Here is a 26521-nt window from a genome sequence, read left to right as displayed (position 1 = left end):
TCTGCTGAGTTTTTTTTTTTTTCACAGTACTAAACTGCAAAACTTAACTGAAACTTATACTAAAATGTTAATTTTTATTTTTGTTCACAGCACTAAACTTGAAGACTACTGAAACTCATACTAATCTTTTATCTTTTTTTTTTTTTTATTACACAGCAGTCTTTTTTTATTTTTTTTTACACAGCAGTAAACTGCAAAACTTAACTGAAACTTATACTAAATTTCAATTTTTTTTTTCCTTTTTATGTTCACAGCACAACATATCACTGTTCCCCTATTCCAGTACAATGGAAACATCTTGAGGGGACAAAACGCACTAAAAGAAGTCAGACTTTTTTCTTCTGCATTTGTCCACCTGACAAAGAAGCAGTACAAGTGAATCTTTATCAAGGAACACTGCAATCCAAAACAAGTGTCACTTCTTCCCTCTGCTGAGTCCATCTTGTAGATTATTTCCTTTGCATCTGGAATGCCTGACTCGACTTTGCATTGACTGTCCGTCTCTCGGTGGTTATTACATAAAAACTTATTTCCTCACAAAACCAAACTAAAACTTAAACTAAAAACTAAACTAAACTAAAACTAAAGTGAAACTTATACTAAATCTGTTTTCCACTATACATAATTTTTATTTTTTTTTTCTTGATTTTTATTATTTTTTGGGGGGGGATTTTTTTATTTTTTTTTTCTATTTTTTTCTTGAGGGAACACAGCGTACTAAAAGAAGTCAAACTTGTTTCTTCTGCATCTGTCCACCTGATAAAGAAACAGTACATGTGAATCTTTGTAAAGGAACAGTGCATTCCAAAACAAGTGTGACTTCCTCCCTCTGCTGAGTCCATCTTGTAGATTATTTCCTTTGCATCTGGAATGCCGGACTCTACTAGGCATTGTCTGTCCGTCTCTCAATGGCTATTGCAGAAAAACTTATTCCCTCACAAAACTAAACTAAAACTAAAAACTAAACTAAACTAAACTGAAACCTATACTAAAACTATTTTCCACTATACATAGTTTTCCTATTTTTAATCTTTTTATTCTATTTTTATTTTTTTTTTATTATTTTTTTTTTTGGATTTTTTAGATTTTTTTTTTTTTTAGGATTTTCATTTTGTTATGCTCACTGCACCAAACTGCAATGATTGTTCCTTTACACATTGCGATATCCTTAATAATAGAATTGGTGGTCGTTCTCCTGACGATGTTGATCCCTTCTTGGTCCCTGATTGTACTGCCGATACTCTTCCCTTCTCGGTCCTCCTTGATTGTACTGCCGATGTTGTTCCCATCTTGATCGTTCATGATTGTACTGCCGTTGTTGGTTCCACTGCCCTGGCTGACGCCTTGGTGGCTCCTGGTGATACCACTGGCCACCATTCCTTTCCCATTGATCATATTCCTTCTGATGGCGTAGCTCTTCATCATAATCTCTTCGGTTTCCTTCGTCCACCAGAATTAGTTTAGCATTAACCACCTTTTTGTACTTCTCCTCGAATGCCTCCTGTAGGAATTCGGGTTTGTCCCGATGTCTGTCTGGGTGGAACATCATGGACAAATCCCTGAAGGATTTTATAATTTCTGCCTTTGTAGCTCTCTGTTCCAAACCCAGAACCTCATAGTGACCTTTGTCTTCCCATTGCTTTTGTAGTGCTTTAGTATCTTTTATGATTTTTAAGAAATTCTCTGATTTCTTTATCTTTACCGTTTCGAAGTCCTTCAAGGCGACGTCGAAAATGCCAAGTTTGACAAGGTGCCTCCCTCGTAACATGAACGCTTTCCACCCTTCCATGCCTTTCTCTATAGCCTTGGAACAGTCTAATACAATATCCATATTAGGAGGCTTCTCAGTGGCTGCGTTCGCTTCAGCACGAAGGACATGCAGGAGAGCTGTTTCTTCTTCGTTGTCCGTCTCCATAGTTAAGGCTTCACTGAAAATATTTATTGCCTCTTTGACTCTGTTGTTCATGTGTGCAAATAAACCAGACATCAATAAGCTTTTCCTCTTACGTTCATCCTTATTTTCTGTTTTCTCCTTAATTCCTTTCTTTGTCTCATTCTCAGTTTTACGAGCTTCCGTGTTTTCAAGTTTCAGCTTCTCCTTTTCTGTCTTCAATTCATCAACTTCACTTTTCAATCTATTTACTTGTTGCGTTTTCTCATCTTGTACTTTCTTCAGTTCTTCATTTTCAGTTCTAAATCTTTCCACAATCTTTTTCTCTTGCAGAATCTCAAGGTCTTTTATTTTGCACACAAATTCCAGTTTTTCATAATCACGCACCAAATCAGCTTTTTGTTTCTTCATTTCTTGCTTCAGTTCTTCAACTTCACGTTTCAAATTATTAACTTGTTCCGTTTCCTCACTCTGTGCTTTATTTCTTTGCACATTTTCCTTTTTGAGAGTTTTCAGCAAATTATCATGTTCCTTCATTTGAAGGTCTTTTACGACACATTCAGATTCCAGTTTCCTTTTTTCTTCCTTCAGTTCTTCCACATCAAGTTTCAATTTATTTACGTGTTCCGTTTCCTCACTCTTTACTTGCTTCCTTTGCTCATTTTCCTTTTTGAGAGTTTTCAGCAAATTTTCATGTTCCTTCATTTGAAGGTCTTTTACGACACATTCAGATTCCAGTTTCCTTTTTTCTTGCTTCAGTTCTTCAACTTCAAGTTTCAATTTATTCACTTGTTCTGTTTCCTCACTCTTTACTTGCTTCCTTTGCTCACTTTCCTTTTTGAGAATTATCAGCAAATTTTCATGTTCCTTCATCTGAAGGTCTTTTACGACGCATTCGGATTCCAGTTTCCTTTTTTCTTCCTTCAGTTCTTCAACTTCAAGATTCAATTTATTCACTTGTTCTTTTTCCTCACTCTTTACTTTCTTCCTTTGCTCATTTTCCTTTTTGAGAATTATCAGCAAATTTTCATGTTCCTTCATCTGAAGGTCTTTTACGACGCATTCGGATTCCAGTTTCCTTTTTTCTTCCTTCAGTTCTTCAACTTCAAGATTCAATTTATTCACTTGTTCTGTTTCCTCACTCTTTACTTTCTTCCTTTGCTCATTTTCATTTTTGAGAATTATCAGCAAATTTTCTCGTTCCTTCATCTGAAGGTCTTTTACGACAAATCCGGATTCCAGTTTCCTTTTTTCTTCCTTCAGTTCTTCAACTTCACGTTTCAAATTATTAACTTGTTCCGTGTCCTCACTCTGCACTCTCTTCCTTTGCTCATTTTCCTTTTTGAGAGTTTTCACCAAATTTACATGTTCCTTCATCTGAAGGTCTTTTACGACACATTCAGATTCCAGTTTCTTGTTTTCTTCCTTCAGTTCTTCAACTTCAAGTTTCAAATTATTAACTTGTTCTGTTTCTTCTCTCTGTGCATTCTTCCTTTGCTCATTTTCCTTTTTGAGAGTTTTCAGCAAATTTTCATGTTCTTTCACCTGAAGGTCTTTTACGACGCTTTTAGATTCCAGTTTCTCTTTTTCTTCCTTCAATTCATCAACATCACGTTTCAATTTGTTTATTTGTTCCGTTTTCTTATTTTCCTTTTTCTTTATTTCTTCATTTTTTATTTTTAGAATTTCCACCAAATTTTCCTGTTCTTTCATCTGAAGGTCCTTTTCGACGCATTCAGCTTCCATTTTCTGGTATTCAGATGCCTTCTCAAATGTCATCTTCTCTTGAGTCTCTTTCGCTCTATTCAATTCATCTACCATACTTTTCATTTCATTTGGTTGTCCATGTAACTTATTATTTTCATCCTTAAGATTTTCCAAGAGAGTAGTCCGATCTTCGTCTTCTATTTTGAGTTCATTTCTGTCCAATAGATTTTCGCATTCATTTGCCATTTCTGGAACATATTCTTCAAGAGAGCTGTTGTCTACATCGTCTCCAGCCATCCTCCTACTAGCAAGCATAATTCCGCCGAAAATGACGGAAGCAGCAGCCATGCCAATGTAAAAGTTCTTGTTTCCATTCGAAAGAGCTTCTTCGGAGAGAAGCTTGCCAACGAACCACGTTGATTTCAATTCATCTTTGAATCTTAATGCTTCTCTCTCCATCTGGTGCAACCCAAGTTCGCACCGCTGTAGTTCCTCTCGGGCTTTCCACAAGCCCCCAATCCAAGGACAGCGCTGCAGCCACCTGCCGAGGAATCCATCATGAGAGGCGACTACACTGGAGTCGAAGCGCGGCGCCTCTGGGAGTAGCCACGAAAGCCACTTGAAGACCCACGACTCCTGGAGTGTTCTCAGCTGTCCCTGAAGTTGTACCGACATGTCCTTGCATGCAAGGGCCGAACCTGTCTTTTGAGGCCAGTCGAATCTTCCTTTAAGGTTTCCAATGATATCCATCCACATTCCAATCACTTTGTTTGCTTTGAAAGTCATATTCAATGATGCAGATTCTGAGCTTGTATCAGCTATATTTTCAGGAAATTATTCTTGGCACTAAACGATCCCCCTAAAGACTTCAAAATCTCTGCTGGAGACATTTAGAATCAGCAACTCCATCGATAGAATTCCCGGATATTTCTCTCTTCTTCGTTCAGAAGACGGTGTTAACTTAATACTACTACTACTACTACTACTACTACTACTACTACTAATAGTACTAATACTACTACTACTACTACTACTACTACTAATAATAATAATAATGATAATCTTTGATGCAATATAGAAGCCCAGAGACCTCTGGAGACTTCAAAATTCCTGGAGACATTTAGGAATCACCAACGCCATCGTCAGATTTCCCGGATATTTCTCTCTTCTTCGTTCAGAAGACGGTTAGCTTAATAATAATAATAATAATAATAATAATAATAATAACAATAATAATAATAATAATAATAATAATAATAATAATAATAAGAATAAGAATAATAATGATATTAATAATATTTCTTTCTTCTTCGTTCAGAAGATGGTGTTAGCTTAATAATAATAATAATAATAATAATAATAATAATAATAATAATAATGTAATGTTTCAGCGAATATCCAAACACCATGATTAGACTTTAAAAAGAAATTCTACGAAACTTGGCCTATAAAACTGAATCTGTGGAAAAGAACTTGATAGTCTGCCACCAACTGTAGCTTAAGATCAGGTGTTACTCCGAAAGCCCCTTTCTAAAGCATAAAGTATAAAGGGGCAACCTCTTGCGCGGCGTAAAAACCCGTAAGTTCAATGCCCAGAACGCTGAAATAGGTTTCAAGTTGCTTCTTTTGTTCCAGTGTTTGGGGACTGTTTCATGTGCTTAATGACATGTGAAATATTAATGTTGAGGTGAGGCAATAAAAAAGAAATGAGGGTCGTGGGAACCAAGCCTGCGAAATGGAAGTAGGCAAAACCCACCTGATGAGCCCTTTGGTCAGGGCAAAACCCTTATATATATATATATATATATATATATATATATATATATATATATATATATATATGTGTGTGTGTGTGTGTGTATTTAGCTTAATGTCATTTTGTAAAATTGGTCATTTTACAAAATGGCCGGCCATTATGCAAAAAGACCAATTTCGTTGACACTTTTCAAAATGACCTAAATATCTCGACATTTTGCTAAAGCGCCAAGACTTTGGTCCATTTACAAAATCATCAGTATCATCGTTGGTAAGGTTACAAAATGTCCAGGTTACAAAATGTCCAATCAGCAAGTAGGTTAAGTTAGGTTAGGTTAGCTACTTGCTGATTGGACAATTGTAACCTGGACATTTTGTAACCTTACCAACGATGATAATGATGATTTTGTAAATGGACCAAAATCTTGGCCCTTTTGCAAAATGTCGAGATATTTAGGTCATTTGGCAAAGTAACCAAAAATTTGGTCTTTTGCATAATGACCGGGCATTTTGTAAAATGACTAATTTTACAAAATGACCATAACATTGTATATATATATATATATATATATATATATATATATATATATACATATATATATATATATATATATACATGCATATATATATACATATATATACATGCATATATATATATACACATATGTATATATATATATATATATATATATATATATATATACACATAAATAAATAAATATATATATATATATATATATATATATATATATATATATATATATATATATATTACTGTATATAGTGCGGGTTGAGTGTTCTTCTAATTTGCATTGTGTTATAAACTATGTCTGTGTTGAAAACTCGAAAGGTGACTTTATTTCTATCATATGGAATTATCTATTATCTATTCAATACGATGTTACTGGGGTAAACAATGCTTTCTTTTAAGCACAAAACTGTAAATATTATTACACAAAGTCTTACATTTGCTTCCTTTTGGAAATGATAAAAGATTGTACGTCATTATGCGTTTCCTTTATAATGGACTTAAATGTTTCTAAATAAAAATGAGTGTACCTCAATTCTTTAACCCTCCTATTATCATTATTATTATTAACTGCTAAGCTACACCCTAGTTAAAAAAGCAGAATGCTATAAGTCCAGGGGCCCTAACAGGGAAAATAGTCCAATGAGGAAAGGAAACAAGGAAAAAATAAATATTTTAGAATAACATTAAAATAAATATCTCCTGTATAAACTATAAAAACTTTACCAAAACCAGAGGAAGAGAAATTAGTTAGAACAGTGTGCCCGAGTGTACCCTCAAGCAAGAGAACTCTACCCCAAGATGGTGGAAGACCATGGTACAGGGGCTATGGCACTACCCAAGACCAGAGAACAATGATTTGATTTTGGAGTGTCCATCTCCTATAAGAGCTGTTCATCATAGTTAAAGAGTCTCTTCTATCGCTACCAAGAGGAAAGTAGCCACTGAACAATTACAGTGCAGAGGTTAACCCCTTAGTGAATAAGAATTGTTTGGTATCTCAGTGTTGTCCAGTGTATGGGGACAGAGGAGAATCTCTAAAAAAAATATGCCAAACTATTCGGTGTATGTGTAGGCAAAGGGAAAGTGAACCTGAGAGAATGATCCAAGGTAGTACTGTCTGGCCAGTCAAAGGACCCCATAACTCTAGCGGTAGTATCTCAACGAGTGGCTGGTGCGCTAAGCCTCCTACTACCTATTACAGACTATTTCTTAGTTGGTATGTGTTCTTACATATGTATATTCATCACAGTGAGAAACCTCTATGTATGGTATTTATAGACTATGAGAAAGCGTTTGATTCTGTCAAAACATCAGCAGTAATGAAAGCACCTCAAAGTTAAGGAATAGATGAATCTTATGTTAGAATACTTGAAGATATATATACGGCAAGTGGGCTACAGCTATCCTAAAGCTACATCAAGATAGTGAGAAACTTCTGGTTGAAAAAAGACTCAGACAAGGAGACCCCTTATCTCCTAAATTTTAATTCACTGTGCCTAGAAGAAGCTTTCAAGTATTCAGATTAGGAAAATGTAGGAATTAACATTAATGGGGGAACACCTTAACAATTTAGGATTTGCAGACAACATAGCTGTGTTTTGTATAAGGCCATAGGGCAGGAGTTTTTGACGGGTCGCATACACTAGTAATAATAATAATAACGCGAAGGTCTATAAACATTTGTACAAGGACATAGAATATGTTTTGACGGATCGTGTACACTAGTAAAAATATTATTAATAACGCATAGGCCTATAAACATTTGTGTACGGCCATAGAGCAAGTGTTTCATAACTAGGCAGTGAACTGAGGACCCCATTCTTGGTTGACAATTTGTCAGATAACTGTAGCTTGGGCTACATGTATATAATGACTATGTATAATTGAAACACCTGTTGCTGTCTTTATAGATAAAGTGTCACCTTCATTATTCTGTTCTCCGCTGTCTCTTTTTCATAAAAGAGCCAGGCCCACCTGAAAATGATTGATTTATTCTCGAAATAAGAAAATGACACCTTTCCTTATTAATTGTTATACTCTAATTACTTACTAACCAAGAATAATATTCAGTAACCCCATATTCCTTCTTATAACTATACGCATCTTATTTTTTGTGGTGACTCAGGAGAATGATATTATTATTATTATTATTATTATTATTACTTGCTAGGCTACAACCCCAGTTGAAAAAGCAGGATGCTATAAGTCCTGGGGCTCCAACAGGGAAAATAGCCCAGTAAGGAAAGGAAACAAGGAAGAATAAAAATCTAAGATGAGTAACATTAAAATAAATATCTCCTATATTAACTACAAAAACTTTAAAACAAGAGGAAGAGAAACAAGACAACAGCGTGCCCGAGTGTACCCACAAGCAAGAGAACTCTAAGCCAAGACAGTGGAAGACCATGGTACACATGCTATGGCACTACCCAAGACTAGAGAACAATGGTTTGACTTGGGAGTGTCCTCCTAGAAGAGCTGCAGATCATAGCTAAAGAGTCTCTTCTACCCTTACCAAGAGGAAAGTAGCCACTGAACAATTACAGTACAGTAGTTAACCCCTTGGGTGAAGAAGAATTATTTGGTAATCTCAAGTGTTGTCAGGCGTATGAGGACAGAGGAGAATGTGTAAAGAATAGGCCAGACTATTCTGTGTGTGTGTATGTGTGTAGGTAAAGGGAAAATGAACCGTAACCAGAGAGAAGGATCCAATGTAGTAATGTCTGGCCAGTCAAAACACCCAATAACTCTCAAGCGGTAGTATCTCAACGGGTGGCTGGCGCCCTGGCCAACCTACTACCTTGAATTTCCCTGTTCCCATATTTGCCCAAACAATAAAATATGCTCTTAGCAATTTGGTAATTATGGTGGAATTCTCAAACATAACCCCTTCTCCAAAAAGACGTTTTTCAAAACTCAAAGGTTAGAATTTTAATTTTTTTTTTTTTTTTTTGTGCGTGCGCGTCTTGCAGTCTTCTTTAAATTTATAAACGTTGTAAATAATAAAAAGCTTCAGTACCAAGCGCTTTCGTGCATTTTCAATGCACTTTTTCAGGATATTTTTATTGCACCTCACTTTCTATTGTACCCTGAAGAAGTGTATTGAAAATGCACGAAAGCACTTGGTACTAAAGCTTTTTATTATTTCCTACTGGCTTTTGCATATACCAAGTCACGTGATCCTTGTGGCAATAAAGCATTATAAACGTTGGTATCAATAACAGCTATATTTTACTCACAACAATATTCCATCCTGTTCGTAATACTAGACATGCAGTTAATTCTAATATTCAGGCCTTTTCCATCATGAGGTTCAATACTACACAGTATTGTAGAAGTTTTATTCCAGCTGTGACTAAGTTGTGAGGTGATCTTCCTAATCAGGTAGTTGAATCAGTGGAACTTCAAAAGTTCAAACTTGCAGCAAATGGTTTTTATGTTGAACAGGCTAACATAAGTCTTTTTATAGTTTAATATGAAATATCTGTTCTGGTGTTATTTTTTTACATATTTTATTTTAATCATTCATTACTTCTTATATCGTTTATTTATTTCCTCATTCCTTCCTCATTGGGCTATTTTTTCCTGTTGGGGCCCTTGAGCTTATAGCATCTTGCTTTTCCAACTAGGGTTATAGCATAGCTAGTGATAATAATCATAATAATAATAATAATGAATGCCTTTAGACTAACGAATATAAATACATATTTTAATTTCTTTAACCAGTTTCCATTTCGTGCCATATTCAGTGCCAACAGAGTATCATGTAGCCTACAGAAGCGACTGTAGAGGCTAGTTACTAGTACCATCATCAACTGACATTACTAAAGTCTTTGTAGCGTCACCTCTGGTTCAGCTGCAAGCACTTACATGCCTTCTACTTGAATTCTAATATTGTTTCATTTGTTTCATCAAACTAGGCCATAACTCTCTCATTTTTTATCATAGTGCTAAGTAGTCTCAGTGTGTAGGCCTAGTATAAGCCTAAAATACGCAAATGTCCCTTCTAGCATAAACATTAGGACAGTATATATATATATATACATATATATATATATATATATATATATATATATATATATATATATATATATATATATATAATGAGAACCATAATCAACAATAGTCATCCTGGAAAGTAATATAGATATTGGAAATTTATTCCACACGATTTTAATTTATGGTTAGGTTCAAAGATGACCAATCAAATCTACCTGAAGCCGTCATCATCTAGGAGGGCAAGGACATAGGCCTGCAACCTCATCCCAAAGGACGAATTAAAGACGGAATAATAAGAAGTTTGTGTATGTTTCTGTTCATTGTAATAACCTAAATAAAGAATACCGAAGCAGGCTACTAAAAACTCAATAAGTCTAGATATACAAATCACGATAAGGATCGAAATGTACTCATTGACCAGCTATAGTCCATTTCTTTTAGCGATGCATATTTGCACCGACTCGTGGCGGTGCCCTTTTAGCTCGGAAAAGTTTCCTGATCGCTGATTGGTTAGAATTATCTTGTCCAACCAATCAGCGATCCGGAAACTTTTCCGAGCTAAAAGGGCACCGTTGCGAGTCGGTGCAAATATGCATCGATAAAAGAAATGGACTATAGTTGGAAACACACACACTCGATAAATAGGTTTCGTGTAACAATTGATCACGTTCGCTGTCTCGATGAAAAGGTCTGAATCTTTACACCTGTTTTGCTGATACAGACATGTGTGTAATGTGATTCAACGCCATGAATTCTATGGTGTAAGTGTTACTTTATCCTTCTATATTATTACTTCCGACAAGTAGGGTAAAAATCATCTACGTTTATCTATCTTAGATAACTCAGTGTGAGTTCTACTGAAGAATTCATGTATTTCTATTTTTGTACTCAGAAGCAACGGATTTTGAGAAAATTCCAATATCATAATCAAACCGCTGTTCCCTAGTCTTGGGTAGTGTCATAGACTCTGCACCATGGTCTTCCACTGTCTCAACTTAGATCTCATGCGTGAGGGTACACTCAATTATTATTATTATTATTATTATTATTACTATCCAAGCTACAACCCTAGTTGGAAAAGCAAGATGCTATAAGCCCAGGGGCTCCAACAAGGAAAAATAGCCCAGTGAGGAAAGGAAATAAGGAAATAAATAAATGAAGAGGACAAATTAACAATACATCATTCTAAAATAAGTAACGTCAAAACAGACATGTCATATATAAACTATTAACAACATCAAAAACAAATATGTCATAAATAAACTATAAAAAGACTCATGTCCGCCTGGTCAACAAAAAAGCATTTGCTCCAACTTTGAACTTTTCTATGTTTCCTTATTTCCTTTCCTCACTGGGCTATTTTCCCTGTTGGAATCTTGGGCTTATAGAATTATGTTTGGCAACTAAACCCTTTTAATAAAAATCCTTTGTGTGATGTTGTTTTATATATCACACTGTGCGAGGTGATATCAAGGGAAGTTCCTCTAGGTAGCTTTCTACTTGGGATATTTCCTGCGGCTGCGAGTGATATAAACAGAGAATTTTACCTGTAGAGGTAGGTATTGCAGGGTTACTACCCTGCAGCGAATATCCCGAAAGATATAGTATATATAACAGAAACGTGTTGATAACAACCACGGCTATCCTTCCCCGAATAGAGTTCCGTAGAAGTACGGCCGTGAGTAGAATTGGTGGAAGGAAGCTCGGCCACCGCTCTCACTGACGTCACATTTCCCGGTAACTCATGAGACAACGTTGGCTCCAAATTTGAATGCGATTGTCATCTCCACGAGATTGCCAGAGCCTCCTCCACCTACCCCACCTCCTCTTTCGAGGCGCCTCTTTGCCTGTCTTGAATCGGTAAAAATTATTATTAATTATTATCATTTATTATTATTAATTATTATCATTTATATTAAAAAAACTTTTCCCCAATTTACCTTCGTTAATTCTCGTGACTGGCATCGTGAAGCATAGAATGTGTGTGTGTGTGTGTGTGTAAACACCACATAATATCATAAATTACATAAAGTGAGATATTGATTTACAACGCTGACATCGACAATAATTTTCATCTCTCTCTCTCTCTCTCTCTCTCTCTCTCTCTCTCTCTCTCTCTCTCTCTCTCTCACTTTATAATATTTACATTAACTTGAAAATATTAATACTTAGAATTTACTTCTCTGTAAAAAGGTTTCCCCGACAGACCTACTGTATGCTTCTTCTCTCACAGTATAATAGAAATCACCATAAATCCTCTCATCAGGAGAGGTGAGAGTAATAATGAAAGAATCAACATTATCAACCGCCACATCTGTTTTTGCATGATACGCATGATTGTGTTTCCGCGTATACCAGTTTATCTACAGCTTTCAGCTGTAATTTTCTCTACTGCTTCACGAATGAGTTTATATCGGGATTCCTACATGAATTTTTTTTTTATTATTTGAGACATCCTTTTAGACTAAGGCCATATCAGTTTAATTGGACTATACTGGCAACGATAAGGCGTTGTGGTGGCCTAGTAGAAACGTCCCTGCCTGGCAATCCGTCGGAATGGGTTTCGAGTCCGACTAAGCTCGATAGTCTCTTGTAGTATCTATAACCTTACTACCTTTTGTGAGCTAAGGAAGATGGTTTGTGGGAATCTATTAGTCTACCTACTGAGTCATCAGCAGCCATTGCCTGGCCCTCCCTAGACCTAGCTTGGGTGGATTTGGGGCTTGGGCGCTGATCATATGTATATAATGGTCAGTCTCTAGGGCAATGTCACTGTCCCTTGTCTCTGTCATTCATGAGTGGTATTTAAACCGTGATGTCAATGATGTAAGTTGTATCGGCAGCGCTGATGTGGCGGGTCCCGTGAGTTATTCAGGAAACCCCCTTTCTTCTCCGGCCATTCTCTCATCATTGTTTTTATTATTTGCATTTGTTGAGAGTTTTATTTTATCTTTTTATTTTGTTGAGAGTTTATGTATTTTTTCTTGCGTGTTGGGATGCATTTATCCATGATGTTAAATGAAGAGGGAGGAATGGTGGGGAACATTGTGTCTGAAACCACTTCTCGAATGTCTCGGCATTTACCCGATAAATCGCTTACATGTTTTGCTTGGCATATCCGTTTAACTCCTCATTTCTGCATGAATTTCTTCAAGCGTGGGGATTTCTTCTATTCTATATAAATTCAAAACCGATCTCCGCTGCACGAATTCATTAAAGTTATCAAAAAAGTCTGCCTTAGGCGTTGCACGCTGTCATTTCTCCCCAACACTAAAATAAGTATGTCACATTTTTTAATTGCTGTACACGTGCCTCATGCATTACAAGTTTACTTTCCTTTAATATGATAAAATAGTTATATTTATATTGCATTGGTATGTGCTTCCCTATCTGTAATGTATTTGACCTAAAACAGATAATTGGCTTATCGCTCGTTTAGAAAGCAAGACATCGGTGTACCGAAGTGGTGTCAAGTTATTTCGCACCATTTCAATTTCGCCCCACTAGGGGGAACTAACTTTTTCCAAAATCAAACTGGGGCGAACTAACTTACGCTTTTTTTTCAATATGGGGCGAATGAACTTAACATTTCATGGTAATATGGGGCGATCTAACTATTCAAATTTTTTGAACACTTGCTCACAACCTGCTCCTGTGTGGCCGTGATGTTTACTTTTTAACACTGATTGTAGATAGCCCATCATAGAAATTACCTTAGATATCATATGGTGACATTTTTAACTTAGAAAAAGGGCTACTTGAAACAATAAAGGATTTGAGTAAATTTATTTCGACAAATTAAAATAGCAAAATAGGCCTATAATAAAAAAAAATCACATCACATCTCCATAGGAGTGTAGAGCCCCATCACCCTACGGAGGAGAGAGAGTCCCTGGGTCAAAGTATAGTCCTGGTGACGTACGTATTCATCCCAGGCCGCGAACAGCTTACGATGGACATTCCTGAAATTTGAAGAAAAAAAGTAATTATTTCTGATTTTTCATTTATGCTTGTTGCAACGAATAAGAAAAAAATCTATGAATATATTTGAATTTGAAAAATAACTTATAAAAAATAACTTACTTATACTGGTTGCGTTGGCATCGCATAATCCTCCCCTCTCGCAATAGGGAGAGACTGGAGTCGACATTTTTTGCTTCATCCCCAAGAACCTCAAACAATCTATAGAGATGCAACCCACTTTGGTTTGCCCGTCTGTTCAAGCGACCATGCCATCCTTCCACTGTATTATTCGTCCTAACTGGACGGTAAAACACTGACCTGTAATTGATTATGAAAGAAAAAAAAACATTGAAATAACTAAGAGAGAAAACAGGTCGGTAGACATTTGGGTGTTTCGCTTGAATTAAAGTAAATATCTCTATAACACAATCATGATTTAAAAAATCATAAATTTGAACCTTATATCTAGAATCACTATCTCAGCAAACATTCCTCAGAAATAAAACTAATTCAATGAAAATATATTTACCAAGTCTCGGGGGGCCAAACAGAGCTCTCTATCCAGTTTTTCTTTACATATGAAGCCAATTCCTTCATGGGTGCTGTTGTTGTCGAATTTTCTAGCAGGTGCTCGAAAATTGGTCTGTTAAGGAAAACAAGAAATTAGTTAGATAATTGCATAAATGCATAGTAGATATATTATAAATGGATGAATTTATGAATAAATATGCAATGTAATATGACTTACACAATGTGTTCAGCCGGTAACAGTGGCAGTGCCATAAGTTTTTGGACGAAACTTCGAGTGGCCCTATCATCCTTATATAGCTTTTGCATTCCTACTGCCTGTGCCTTTCTCCATATAGCTTGGGTGTAATGGAAACAGCAGCCTTTCATGGTAATGTCAGGCAGCTCTAGTGGGAAATAATAATAATGATATATTAGTACAATATAATATCATTTATAGTAATATAATAGTGCAGCATAAAACGATTTGCCACATGCAATGAAACTTTAATTACCTTTGCGGAAAGCAGACCAGACAGTCTTTTCAAAATCAGCCATGACCTCTTCAACTTTGAGTTCTTGGACTTCTTCACGTATAGATTGAATAAGAGCCCTGTAGTCTACTGTCCTGCTGCCTGACATCACACAAAATAAAAGAGGCACTTGCTTAACACACTCCCCCGAGCGGACATATGCATGAATTGAGTAGAGTTGTTTAAAAGGTTCACGAACCAGCTAAAAAAAAAAGAAAAATTACAAGATTAACATTGGCTTAAATTTTTGTATTTTTATATATATTTTTATCCATTTTAGCAAACTCAAAATTTTTTTCGCAACTTACCTTATACGTACCGTCGACATACCATACACGAGCATTTTGCAGCAAGTGTAGCTGGTTGTCGCTATACAACATGAGGGTTAGTCATCCCAGGACCACTGTACCCTATGTCTGAGAAGACAATAATAATATTTAGTAAATATTTTTCTTAATACATAATTATATATGAATATATATGAATATTTGATAAAAATACTTATTTACTAACCTCTTTGGACCTGCTCAGCTATGGAAAGGCCAGACTTGGTGTAATCTTCCTTGGCAAGTTTCAAGCCTTTTTCTAAGGCCTCCAAATTCTGCATTGCACCTGGTTTTCCAGCATGAGTATGGTCGGGACCTTTACGTTGAAAACTGCCATCAGTGTTTTCTGCAACCTGGGCATTGCATATTACTGTTTTACTCCGTAAGCTACACTGCCACCAAACCTTCCCCTTCTGTGTGGTCCTCTTTTTGTTATAGGTGTAGCTGAAAGGTAAAGCCATTCCAAATGAGTATTAAAATATATATATATATATATATATATATATATATATATATATATATATATATATATATATATATATATATATATATATATATATCATAATATATAAATATATCATAAAAATAAGCATATTATGACTTTCTATATACCCATGAGAGTCCACTACTTGCAGAGCTCCATCTCGCCCAGTATTTGTTTTTTTGTAGATGATTTCTTCTGGCGGCACTTCTGATTGTGGGATGCCATCATCGATAGAAATTTCTTGGACATTAATGGGGACTTCTAAGGGGGGCAAAACAATTTCAGAGCACTCGGCTTCATTCTGAACTTCATCTTCGTCATCCACAACCTGAAAAAAAACAACAAAAAAAAATAAATAAAAAAAATAAAAAAAAATTATTATAAAAAAATTATGCATCAAGATGAAAACACTTTATAGCAGCATTAACATAAATAATACTAACCTCGCCACCAAATATAACTATATCTTCTTCCTCTTCATATTCTTCAATAGGCAGCACTTCAATAGTTTCCCAACCAACGGCTCCTTCCAACTCCTCATCATATTCTTCAATAGGCAGCACTTCAATAGTTTCACAACCAACGGCTCCTTCCAACTCCTCTTCATATTCGTCTCTTTCTTCCTCTTCTAAAGTCAACACATAGATAGGTTCCACACCAACGGCCACAAGCTGAAAAAAATTATTTTATGTAAAAAAAAGGAAAGGGATTTTATGATTAAATAAGCACATTTATTTTATTCAAGTACTAAGCTAAAGGGCTGGGCTATGCCCGGTCCTTGACATTTTCAGAAATATTTCATACTTGCAAATAAAATATCGTACTAACCTTAGATTGGCAAGAAGGGCAAATCCAATCAAAATCGTGACCTTGTTTGATATTTTTTGTGATTGCCCTATATTCTTTTTGTGTGATGTTGGTGCCGCAGGTTCTGTGGCACCAAAGGTCGCACTCATCACAAAGGAAGGCTTGCTGCTGTGCCCTCACTTCACGGCCACAAGAAGAACATGGATACTCCATGGTCTTTCTTTGGAATAATTTCTTGTATTGGACAACCATCACTATTTCTAATTTCCATTTCGATTTTTGGCCCCTTTTTCTTTACCATTTCCATCATAATCCTACCCTCTTACCTTTCTCTCGAAGTTACTACCTAATCCCCATTTAAAAAAAAATTACAATTTAGTCTTTTACATGTCATTTTCCTTAATCCTCCTCTTACCTTCTTCTCTTAAATTTTCTGTAATGTAATCGCCACCGTAAAGGTGGGCACAAATCCTCAGGTAATATTCTTTTTCTCAATAAAATGGAAGGAAGTAAATAAAATCAATTTATACACTTCATATTCTTTATTTACAAAATGTTACAATATGTTTCATATGATTGAATAACGAGTGACATCATCTTTCAATAAAAAAAAAACAATACTAATAAACAAACATAAGTCATATCTTGAAATCGTGATTAATTCAAATAATCGGAATAATTAAGTGGAACAAATGATCATAGATGAAATTCTGTAAAGACACTCCTAAGAAAAAGATAATTCATAAGATGCTAATTCATAATTCGACATGAATTGCAAAATGAAAGTAGGGCGACCTAACTTCAGTTATTTTTCAAAATGGGGTGAGCTGACTTGTCCGATTTTTCCCCGATTTTCCGGAATGGGGCGAACTAACTTACAAAATGGGGGGAACTGACTTGAAATAATCTAGGGAAAAGTGGGGCGAAATAGCATTGGGGCGAAATAACCCGTAAGCTACGGAAGTAACACCCCGGTTAGTCGGAATGTAGTTATATTGTGTAATATGATTTCATAGACTCAACCTGATTCATTAAGGTAATTCATGAAGCGCGAAGTAGATGATGAATGGCTTAGTATTGATTTAAAAGCTCAGTAAAAGACCCAACTGAAAAAAATCTACCGTAGGAGGAGATGATGGTGATGAATTCATGAAATACAATTCTTGTTCATCCAAGGGGTTAACTACTGCACTGAAATTGTCCAGTAAACTACTTTCCTCTTGGTAAGGGTAGAAGAGACTCTTTAGCTATAGTAAGCAGCTCTTCTAGGAGAAGGACACTCCAAAATCAAACCATTGTTCTCTAGTCTTAGGTAATGCCATAACCTCTGTACCATGGTCTTCTACTGTCTTGGGTTAGAGTTCTTTTGCTTAAGGGTACACTCGGGGACACTATTAAATCTAATTTCTCTTCCTCTTGTTTTGTTAGTTTATATAGGAAATATTTATTTTAATGTCATTGTTCTTAAAATATATTATTTTTCCTTGTTTTTGGGCTATTTTCCCTGTTGGGGTCCCTGGCCCTTTAGCATCCTGCTTTTCCAACTATGGTTGTAGCTTAGCAAGTAATAAGGATAATATTATCTTATGGAATTACGGGTTATCCCTTTAACTGTAACAATGTGCTATTCGGCTACTGTATTGGGTTGTTACGTGATTAGTTTGATAGCCTTGTCCACTATACACTACAATTTCCCGCCTATTTCAGTGGTTGGCTCTTGACAAGTTGGCATTCTGTTGTTAGACTTCGATGTGGAAGGTTGTGTTTGTATTTGTGTGCGTATCCGTGTAATACAGGCTTTCTATATCGCCTTCAAATATCGTGCGCGCTGATAATTTTGAAAAGTAATTCCGAGAATTGTTGTGGACTAAAAAATCGCTTTTATAACTGCTACGGAATCCCGTTGATTATCATACGAAGAAACGGTTAATCTCCGAAAATACTCTACAACTTTCCTTCAGAATTATCAACATTTAACAAGGGGAATCGAACTAAAGATGATAACGAGGAGATATAGTTCACTGGTAACTATTGAGGACAGTAGCATCTATTAACACGAAATTCAAATGTAAGCAACGCTGATGAAAGTTAATGTTACTGTAGTTGCTGGGATTGCTTACTGGTTAAAACCGATATTTTGAACATGTGTTAATGCTCCCATGCGTAAGCATGTTGACTAAACTGGAGACCATTACGAATAGGCCTACACATCTTAATAACAAGAAACTTGCAATGAAGTTTGTCCTTTTGATTGTAAAGTGCACGAAGATGTGATTCGATTCCCTATAGACGGTTGTACTAATTGACAGAGTTGCCAGATATCAACTGACTTCATCTCTGCCTGTGGTTATCTCAAAACTGAAATGTAATTATTTAAGTTATCTAGTTAATTACGTCATGGAGAATTGTCGGTCGAAAAAGTTATATATGAAAATAACTTTCGGAACGGCCTATCGAACGTAAAATTGCTGAAGTGCAATCGCCCTGAATCACGAACAACTGTCTGTCATACGTCAGTCGTGGATATAAGGAGCGGACCTTTGTTATTATATTCGATGTACTTTAGTCCTGCTACCTAGGAAAGTATACAAGGAATCAATCGCTTGACACTGCAAGTCTCTTCCTATTGGAGGACAGCTGTCGCTCTCTCCGGCTGAAGGTAAATGCTCATTTGCCGTATTTTTATTTTATAACCGATAAACAATAAAGGTGTTTTCCTCGGCTCTGTCGTTGTTAGTTTTAGCTCGACATTGTTTTACCAATTATGCCTACTCGTATATGTCTTGTGAAGTCTTATCATTACTTATTTGTTTTGGGTTTAAATCCAACCCTCCACTGAAGTCGAGTGAACTACTTCTCGGGCGGGTCCATATCAATCATCTAACGAAACATTTTCATTATAACTTATACAATTCTTTGATTGTAGAATCTTCCAAATCATATGATCTTGGGAAAAGTAATGTCTCTAGTTTCTTCTTAAATTCAATTGTGCAAAATGTAACCTTGAAGAGGATACACGGGTCAAGATTTTGATTTTATTCAATTTTGAAAAAGGGAGAGTGGTGTTTGTAATTCCAAGAATGGACTAATTTTCCAAAGGGCTATAAATTGAGGAAGGAGGGGTTAGCAGGTTAGCGGTTGTGGTTGGCGTTTTGTTTACATTTGCTATTTTGTTGACCATTATACTTACATTCTTCCTTTTCTAGTGAATTTCATTTCAACATATATGGCTATCGTTTTAGAATGGTAAAGCACATAAGTTTTTGTACTTGCAGGATTATTTTGACGCACAAAATACTTTCTGGTCAGAATGGAATTTCCTATCTTGCAAAGGAATTATTTGTAGTTTTTATATGAAATTAATGCTAATTTAATTGTAGTTAATATTGTCACTTGTTATTATAACTTAATTTATAAGTGGGTCAATAAGGATAAAAGACAAAAGGAAAGAAGTTTGTAATCCAAGAAGTTAAGGTACAAATTGTATGGAGTAACTCGCTTAATCGAGTGAGTACTGCTTTTTGGTATGGTCATTAGTGTTAACTGGTAATCATAACTTAAAATAACTTCTGATGCCGGTTAATTAAAACATTAATTTTTCCTTGGCATTGAGTATGCAAGCAGCGTAAAAATTAGGCATAAAAACTGTCTGCCGTGCGACATAAATAATTAAACTAGTTATTTACATAGTATTTACTATAATTTTTAACATTTTCAGGACGATTGCGAGCATTTCTAGTCTTGAGAGGGGGGGGGGGGGTCGCATAACATTGGGGAAATTATGATTACACTTCAAAACTTTCCATTGTTTTCCTTTTTGAATTTCACTTTCCTTTTAGAATGACAAAGGAAAGAGACTGACAATACCCTACCAGGACCATTTCCTACAGACTGACTGAATATATGTGTATGTATATTTATATATATATATGTATGTGTTTATATATATGCATGTATGTGTATGTATGTATATAGATGTATATATATATATATATATATATATATATATATATATATATATATATACATACATATATGTATATATATCAGCCCGATAATAAATTATAACTTAGGCTGCGGATCCAGCTGTGTGAGATTTGTCACCATTGGATATACATACACACTTACGTTATGATAACTACATTTCCATGTTTAATTGTTTTGCCGCTGATTGCAGAATTAATTTTTAAAGTTTGCTTTATTTTTATTATATTTTACTCAAAACAACTGAAAAATTATTTCTAATCAATATGAAGTGATTATAAAATACTTTTTAGGTTTTTTTATTTTACTTTTAAAAGATAGTAAAGCACTGTGATTCTGTAAATAAAACTTTTATATTCATTATGGAGTGAGTATGTGAATCGCGTAATAATTTGACGATATAGTCTTCGAAAGACAAAGCTATTCATCGAAACGATGTCTCACCTTTCAGCAAGGATTTTTTTTAAACCTATAAGAGAGTCTGCCATACTCGTTGCACTCTTGTCATTTCTTGGCAGACTAAAATGTTTGCCACACTTTTTTTTTCTTTTTCTTTTTAGTTTTGCACATGCCTCATGCACCAGTTTTACTCCATTTTAATATAATGTAATATAATGTAATTTAATAGAATATAAGGTTTTGGGTAGTGCCATAGGCTCTGTACCATGGTATTCCACTGTCTTGGGTTAGAGTTCTCTTGCTTTAGGGTACACTCGGGCACATTGTTGTATCTAGTTTCTCTTCCTCTTGTTTTGTTATAGGTTTTAAAGTTTATATAGGAAATATTCATTTTAATGATGTTACTATTCTTAAAGTATATTATTTTTCCTTATGTCCTTTCCTCACCGGGCTATTTTCCCTGTTGGAGCCCCCGGGCATATAGCATCCTGCTTTTCCAACTAGGGTTGTTGCTTAGCATTTGATAATAATGATAATATTGGTATGTTTCCCTATTTGTAGTGTATTTTACTTAAATCAGATAATTGGCAGAGGTGTACGGGGGTCAGGACTCCGCCCCAACAATGGTATTGTATCAGATTGGTGACTGGTCGGATTATGGTTCAAGTGTGTAGTGTAATAATTGCATATACTTTGGTTTAACATATTAAGTAATTCATGAAGTGAAATTGCCTAGTTAGTGTATAGATTTAGTGTTTCTCTCCTACACTGTCTTGGTTTTGAGTTCTCTTGCTCGAGGGTACACTCGGGCACTATTCTAATTTCTCTTCCTCTTGTTTTGTTAGTTTATATAATTTATATAGGAGATATTTATTTTAATGTTGTTACTCTTAAGATATTTTATTTTCCCTTTTTTTTTCCTTACTTGGCTATTTTCCCTGTTGGAGTTCCTAGGCTTATAGCATCCTGCTTTCCCAACTAGGGTTGTAGCTTAGCAAGTAATAATAATAATAATAATAATAATAATAATAATAATAATAATAATAACTGCAGTGGTTTGCGATTGGCTAATAGGTTGTTACGTAGTTGGCTTGACATTCACTAACCTTACAATTTCCCCTTCCTATTTGAGTGGTTGGCATTGGCATTCTGTTATTGAACCTCAGTGTGATAGGTAGTGTGTCTGCAGTGAGACGTGATTAAAGGCTTTGTTTATCACCTGCAAATTTCGTGTGCTCTGATAATTTTGAAAAGTAATTTTCAGGATTGTATTGGACTGAAAGCTCGGTTTTATAACTAATGCGGATTTCGTTAACTATTCTACGAATAAACTTAATTCTTCGGAAATCTTCCTTCTGACTTAACGACAGAAGTATCAAGATTAGAACAATCGGAATCTAACTTAAAATGACAACGAGATGTTATTCATTGATAACTGTTGGGGAAAAAAGGATCAACGGAACATTATAATCAAATGTTTAAAGCAACGCCGAAGAAATATGAAAATCTAAGTAACAGTAGTTGGTAGATTGTTTATTGGTTGAAACCGGTATTTTGAACATGGCAGTGGTGTTGCTCACATGCGCGAGGAAGTTAACCATACCGGATGTCTGTGACTAAACTAAAGACCAAGACGAATAGGCTTACACGCCATAGCCAGGTGGATTCACAACCTGTGTATGTGTTCTTATCAATAGCAAGAAACACTGACAATTCATTACAAGAAATTTGCAATGAATAGCCTTATGTGAAGTGCACCAATACCTGAATAATCAGATTAACTGTCCTGTGGAGATGGTTTTAAGGACAATTATGATAAGTGCAGCGTTGCTATATATAAACTGACTTCATTTCTGCATGTGGTTATGAAAACTTAATGTAAAATTCAGTATTAATGAGACTTAAGCAGTCATTTACTTCATGTTGGAAAAAGGTCGGCCTAAGAAAATGAAAGCCAGGGTTATGTGAAAATAACCCTCGAAACTGCCTAACGAACCTAATAAGATTTCAGACATGCAATTACCCGGAAATAACCATCTCTTTATTAAATCGGTCTTGGCTATAAGTAGTGGACCCGATGTACGTTAGTCTTGCAACCAGGGAAGGTACACTCGAATGAATCGCTTGATGCTTCAAGGAGGACAACTGTCGCTCTCTCTTTGGCTGAAGGTAAATGCTCATGTGCCCTATTTTTCATAATTGATGTTTTATATTCAATACACTCGTGTTATAATAAATGGGAGCTATTGTCGTTGGCAATATTAGCTTGACCTAGTTTTATATTAGGCCCATCTGTAAATTTCACCAGCAGTTTTATTAGGCCCAAGTAAGGTTTACAGGGATAATATAATCTTCCATTGGAGAGACAGTTTAAGTTTTTTCATTTTATTCTATTTGGAGGGAGAGCAGAGTGGTCGTAATTTTCAGTGTTAGTTCTACATGTGAAGAAGAGAGGTAGGGTTAACAGTTGGAGTTGCCTTTTCGTTTGTAACATGCTGATTTATGTAGTGCCGATAGCTGTAGTATTTACTAGATGGCTTTTGTACATATCTTCTTAATTTATCCAGTGAATTTAAATTCAGCACTTGGGTGGTTGTATTAAAATGATTGAGTACAAATGTTTAACGTACTTCAGGATTATGTTTACGTACAAGCAACTGTTGATAATAGGGAAATTTTTGTTACCCTTGAAAGGAATAATTTAAAATCTTTACTATGAAAATAGATTGATTTTACTATAGGTGATATTTCCCTCTGTTTTAACTTTCTTTATAAATTGGTTAATAAGGATAAGGCGAAACAGAATCATAGCAGAAAGGGGTTTGAAAATTCCCGAAGCTGAGGCACGAATCGCATGGAGTATAACTCGCTTTAGCGAGGACTGAATATTGGTATATAGTAATTATCAGCGAAAATTGGTAAACCTAACATTAATAAGTTGAGAAAGGGCAGGTAAAGAAAATAACTTCCTTGGCATTGGTATATGAACATCGAGAAAGTTACTTACTTTACTTTTAGAGGTTTATTTCTCGCCCTCCATCAAACACTAAAGGTCTGTTCAGGCGGGCCTTGGTGTATGAAAAAATAATTCCTTTCCAGTTAATATTTTGCTCTGTATCGTTATCAGTTATTTCGCTAGCATTTGTATTCAGGCTTAATAGTTTTCAGGTCACTATTATAACACTTTCTAAAAAGATAAGTCTTCAGGTTTTTCTTGAAGGCAGCCACATTTGTGCTATTCTTGACATCGAGTGGAAGGTCGTTAAAGAGTCTCGGTGCAGCATAACTGAACGTTCTTCCTCCTATTGCATGATTCACACTAATTTCGAATAGTCTATGTGGGTCATCTGCATGTCTAACTCTTACAGTGGCGCTGGTAGCTTCAGGGTAGGGGATCAAGCAATCACGAAGATATTTAGGCTTATCACCTGTAAGTGCTTTGTGAGTCAACAAGCAAATTTTAAATTCAATCCTAGCCTTAACAGGTAACCAATGTAGATCGATCAGTGCAGGAGTTATTCTCTCCCGAAATTTAATGCCTTTTATCAGTCTAGCCGCCCGGTTTTGCACATTTTGAAGCTTCCTTAGTAGTGTATTGGGCAATTTGTAGTACAGAGAATTGCAATAATCAAGCCTTGATATTACATGACTCACCACTAAAATTTTTGTACTGCCCTCTGTTAAATATTTTCTAATAAATGCTATGTTTCTCAGGTGATAGTTACACACTTTCACTGTGTTCACAATTTGGTCCTTCATTGACAAATTACAGTCTATCAGTACACCCAAATTTTTCACAACAGGCACAATCCCAACATCAGCATCACCAATTTTTATACTTTGAATTAACTGGTAATTCTTCAAAGCCACCCTTGTGCCGAAAAACATACATTCTGTTTTATCATCATTTAATTTGAGCTTTTTCTTCTGCATCCATGTTTTTATTTCAGTCATTATCTCATCAATTTTCTTCCCTGTATCTTGTGTTGTTGAAATTGAGAGGTAAAACTGAGTATCATCTGCATATCGATAGTATATATGTTAAACAAGATAGGGCCCAGGACACTACCCTGTGGTACACCCTTCATAAGTATTCTCTCATTGGATCGGTTTCCAGAAACTTCTACAATAGTCTTCCTGTTCACTAAGTAACTTCGCAAAAATTTCAGTGCTTCCTGAGTCACTCCAATAGACTTCAAGTCGTCAAGTAAGTATTCGTGCACAACAGTGTCAAAAGCAGCACTAAGATCTAACATAATTAAAATTCCACACTTTCCCCCATCAAGAAGACCTATCATATCATTCATTATTGAGCACAAAGTAGTTTCTGTAGAATGATTAGCTCTGTAGGCCGATTGATTTTCCGGGAATACCTCTAACTCGTCAATATGCGCCCACAATTGCTCACTTATGACTTTTTCAATAAGCTTTGACATGTAGGATAAATTTGAAATGGGCCTATATGAATTTAGCTCGTTTACATCACCTTTCCCTTTGTAAATTGGTTTGATCAACGCAGTTTTTTCACAGCTAGGAAAACAGGATTGCGATATACTTAGGTTAATTATGTTCAGGTAAATATTTTATACGACTTATTTGTTTGGAGCTTCACTTATTGAACTGTTTGGGAAAGGGTCGTTTCCACAATATGTATTCTTCATCTCTCTCATAACCTTTAACAAGTCGCACATATTTATCTCCCTAAATTTTATTAACTTCTTTCCCTCCTTCACTGGCATAGCTGACTGTCCCTCCAAGTGATTTTGGGAGAAACCTCTATAGATTTTATCAATTTTTTCACTAAAGAATATAACAAAACTCTCTGCACAAACATTGTCAGGCAAGACATATTTTTTCTTTAATCCCATCAAATCATCAAGGTTTTTATGAAAGTCCTTCATGTTATTAGTTTTTTTACATTCGCCGTTGTAGAATTTTCTTTTTGTTTTTTCTAACAGGATGTTATAGTCATTTCTGGCCTTATTATATAGATTTCTGGCTTGTAAGGATTTGGCTCTTTTCCATCTACCTTCCATCTTACGTCTGTGTCTTTTTGCCTTTAATAGTTCACTATTATACCATCTAACATTTTCGCGTACCACTATTTGTTTGTTCTTTATGGGACACATGGTATCGTACATTTTCCCAAAATTGTCGTTTTATTTCTTGGTATAGCACCCAACACATTCTCTATCTACCATATGTTCACATTGCGTGTTCACACAAGACATTTGCGCTACACTAGCTTCAATAAAATTCTCAGCATCAAAATTTTCCCGTTCCCTATATGTGATCCATTTTTTCAATACTCTGGTGCAATTTATATTAACATTAAAGGTGATGAGTTTATGTGTTTTTGAGATCTCAAAGTCTGGTTCCACTTCAAGGTTTTTTATTAGGTCTGAGTCTTTTCCACATATGACCAAGTCGCGTGTATGACCACCTACTGACGTTGATACCAAAACACTGTTTATTAAATTAAATATCTCAAATACTTCCTTGAGTTCTTTAACCTTATTATCATTTTCATCATCTACCCAACAGTTGAAGTCTCCACCAATTAATGTATTTTTAATATCGTCCACCACACCCACAAGAATACTAAATTCTTCAATGAATTTAGTCATATTACTC

The 26521-nt window shown here is 35.4% G+C and overlaps 4 protein-coding genes across 4 annotated transcripts; all 4 read right to left on the bottom strand.

The window, feature by feature from the left end:
• Positions 1-1168: 1168 nt before the first annotated feature.
• Positions 1169-2061, bottom strand: LOC137657381 (dnaJ homolog subfamily C member 7 homolog). The gene has a single exon (XM_068391719.1). The coding sequence runs from the start codon at positions 1985-1987 to the stop codon at positions 1169-1171; it is 819 nt and encodes a 272-aa protein (XP_068247820.1). The 5' UTR covers positions 1988-2061.
• A 27-nt stretch (positions 2062-2088) lies between these two features.
• LOC137657380 (interaptin-like) lies at positions 2089-4384 on the bottom strand. The gene is made up of 2 exons (XM_068391717.1): positions 2144-4384; positions 2089-2103 (listed from the first exon to the last, which is right to left on the bottom strand). The coding sequence occupies exons 1-2, from the start codon at positions 4382-4384 to the stop codon at positions 2089-2091; spliced, it is 2256 nt and encodes a 751-aa protein (XP_068247818.1).
• An 8966-nt stretch (positions 4385-13350) lies between these two features.
• LOC137657904 (uncharacterized) lies at positions 13351-15250 on the bottom strand. Its single transcript, XM_068392546.1, has 5 exons — positions 14870-15250; positions 14596-14761; positions 14377-14490; positions 13968-14165; positions 13351-13846 (listed from the first exon to the last, which is right to left on the bottom strand). Exons 1-5 carry the CDS (start codon positions 14994-14996, stop codon positions 13723-13725), a joined length of 729 nt encoding a protein of 242 aa, XP_068248647.1. The 5' UTR covers positions 14997-15250; the 3' UTR covers positions 13351-13722.
• Positions 15251-15277: 27 nt separating this feature from the next.
• On the bottom strand, positions 15278-16717 carry LOC137657379 (uncharacterized). The gene is made up of 4 exons (XM_068391716.1): positions 16526-16717; positions 16141-16368; positions 15826-16025; positions 15278-15657 (listed from the first exon to the last, which is right to left on the bottom strand). The coding sequence occupies exons 1-4, from the start codon at positions 16715-16717 to the stop codon at positions 15396-15398; spliced, it is 882 nt and encodes a 293-aa protein (XP_068247817.1). The 3' UTR covers positions 15278-15395.
• Between the last annotated feature and the right edge of the window lie 9804 nt (positions 16718-26521).

Source organism: Palaemon carinicauda, chromosome 18 (assembly GCF_036898095.1).
Source record: "Palaemon carinicauda isolate YSFRI2023 chromosome 18, ASM3689809v2, whole genome shotgun sequence".
In the NCBI taxonomy this organism is placed as follows: Eukaryota; Metazoa; Arthropoda; class Malacostraca; order Decapoda; family Palaemonidae; genus Palaemon; species Palaemon carinicauda.
Note: the sequence above shows the minus strand (reverse complement) of the source record. Positions and strands in the feature narration are given on the sequence as shown.

Coding starts and splice junctions, on each gene's coding strand:
- LOC137657381 (XM_068391719.1), bottom strand. CDS start 1,987: ATGTCTGGTTTATTTGCACACATGAACAACAGAGTCAAAGAGGCAATA.
- LOC137657380 (XM_068391717.1), bottom strand. CDS start 4,384: ATGACTTTCAAAGCAAACAAAGTGATTGGAATGTGGATGGATATCATT.
- LOC137657904 (XM_068392546.1), bottom strand. CDS start 14,996: ATGTCAGGCAGCAGGACAGTAGACTACAGGGCTCTTATTCAATCTATA. Junction 14,166..14,376: donor GTTTGGCCCCCCGAGACTTG/GTAAATATATTT, acceptor AATCAATTACAG/GTCAGTGTTTTACCGTCCAG. Junction 13,847..13,967: donor TGCCAACGCAACCAGTATAA/GTAAGTTATTTT, acceptor TTCAAATTTCAG/GAATGTCCATCGTAAGCTGT.
- LOC137657379 (XM_068391716.1), bottom strand. CDS start 16,717: ATGGAGTATCCATGTTCTTCTTGTGGCCGTGAAGTGAGGGCACAGCAG. Junction 16,026..16,140: donor TAGTTATATTTGGTGGCGAG/GTTAGTATTATT, acceptor GTTTTTTTTCAG/GTTGTGGATGACGAAGATGA. Junction 15,658..15,825: donor CAAGTAGTGGACTCTCATGG/GTATATAGAAAG, acceptor TTTACCTTTCAG/CTACACCTATAACAAAAAGA.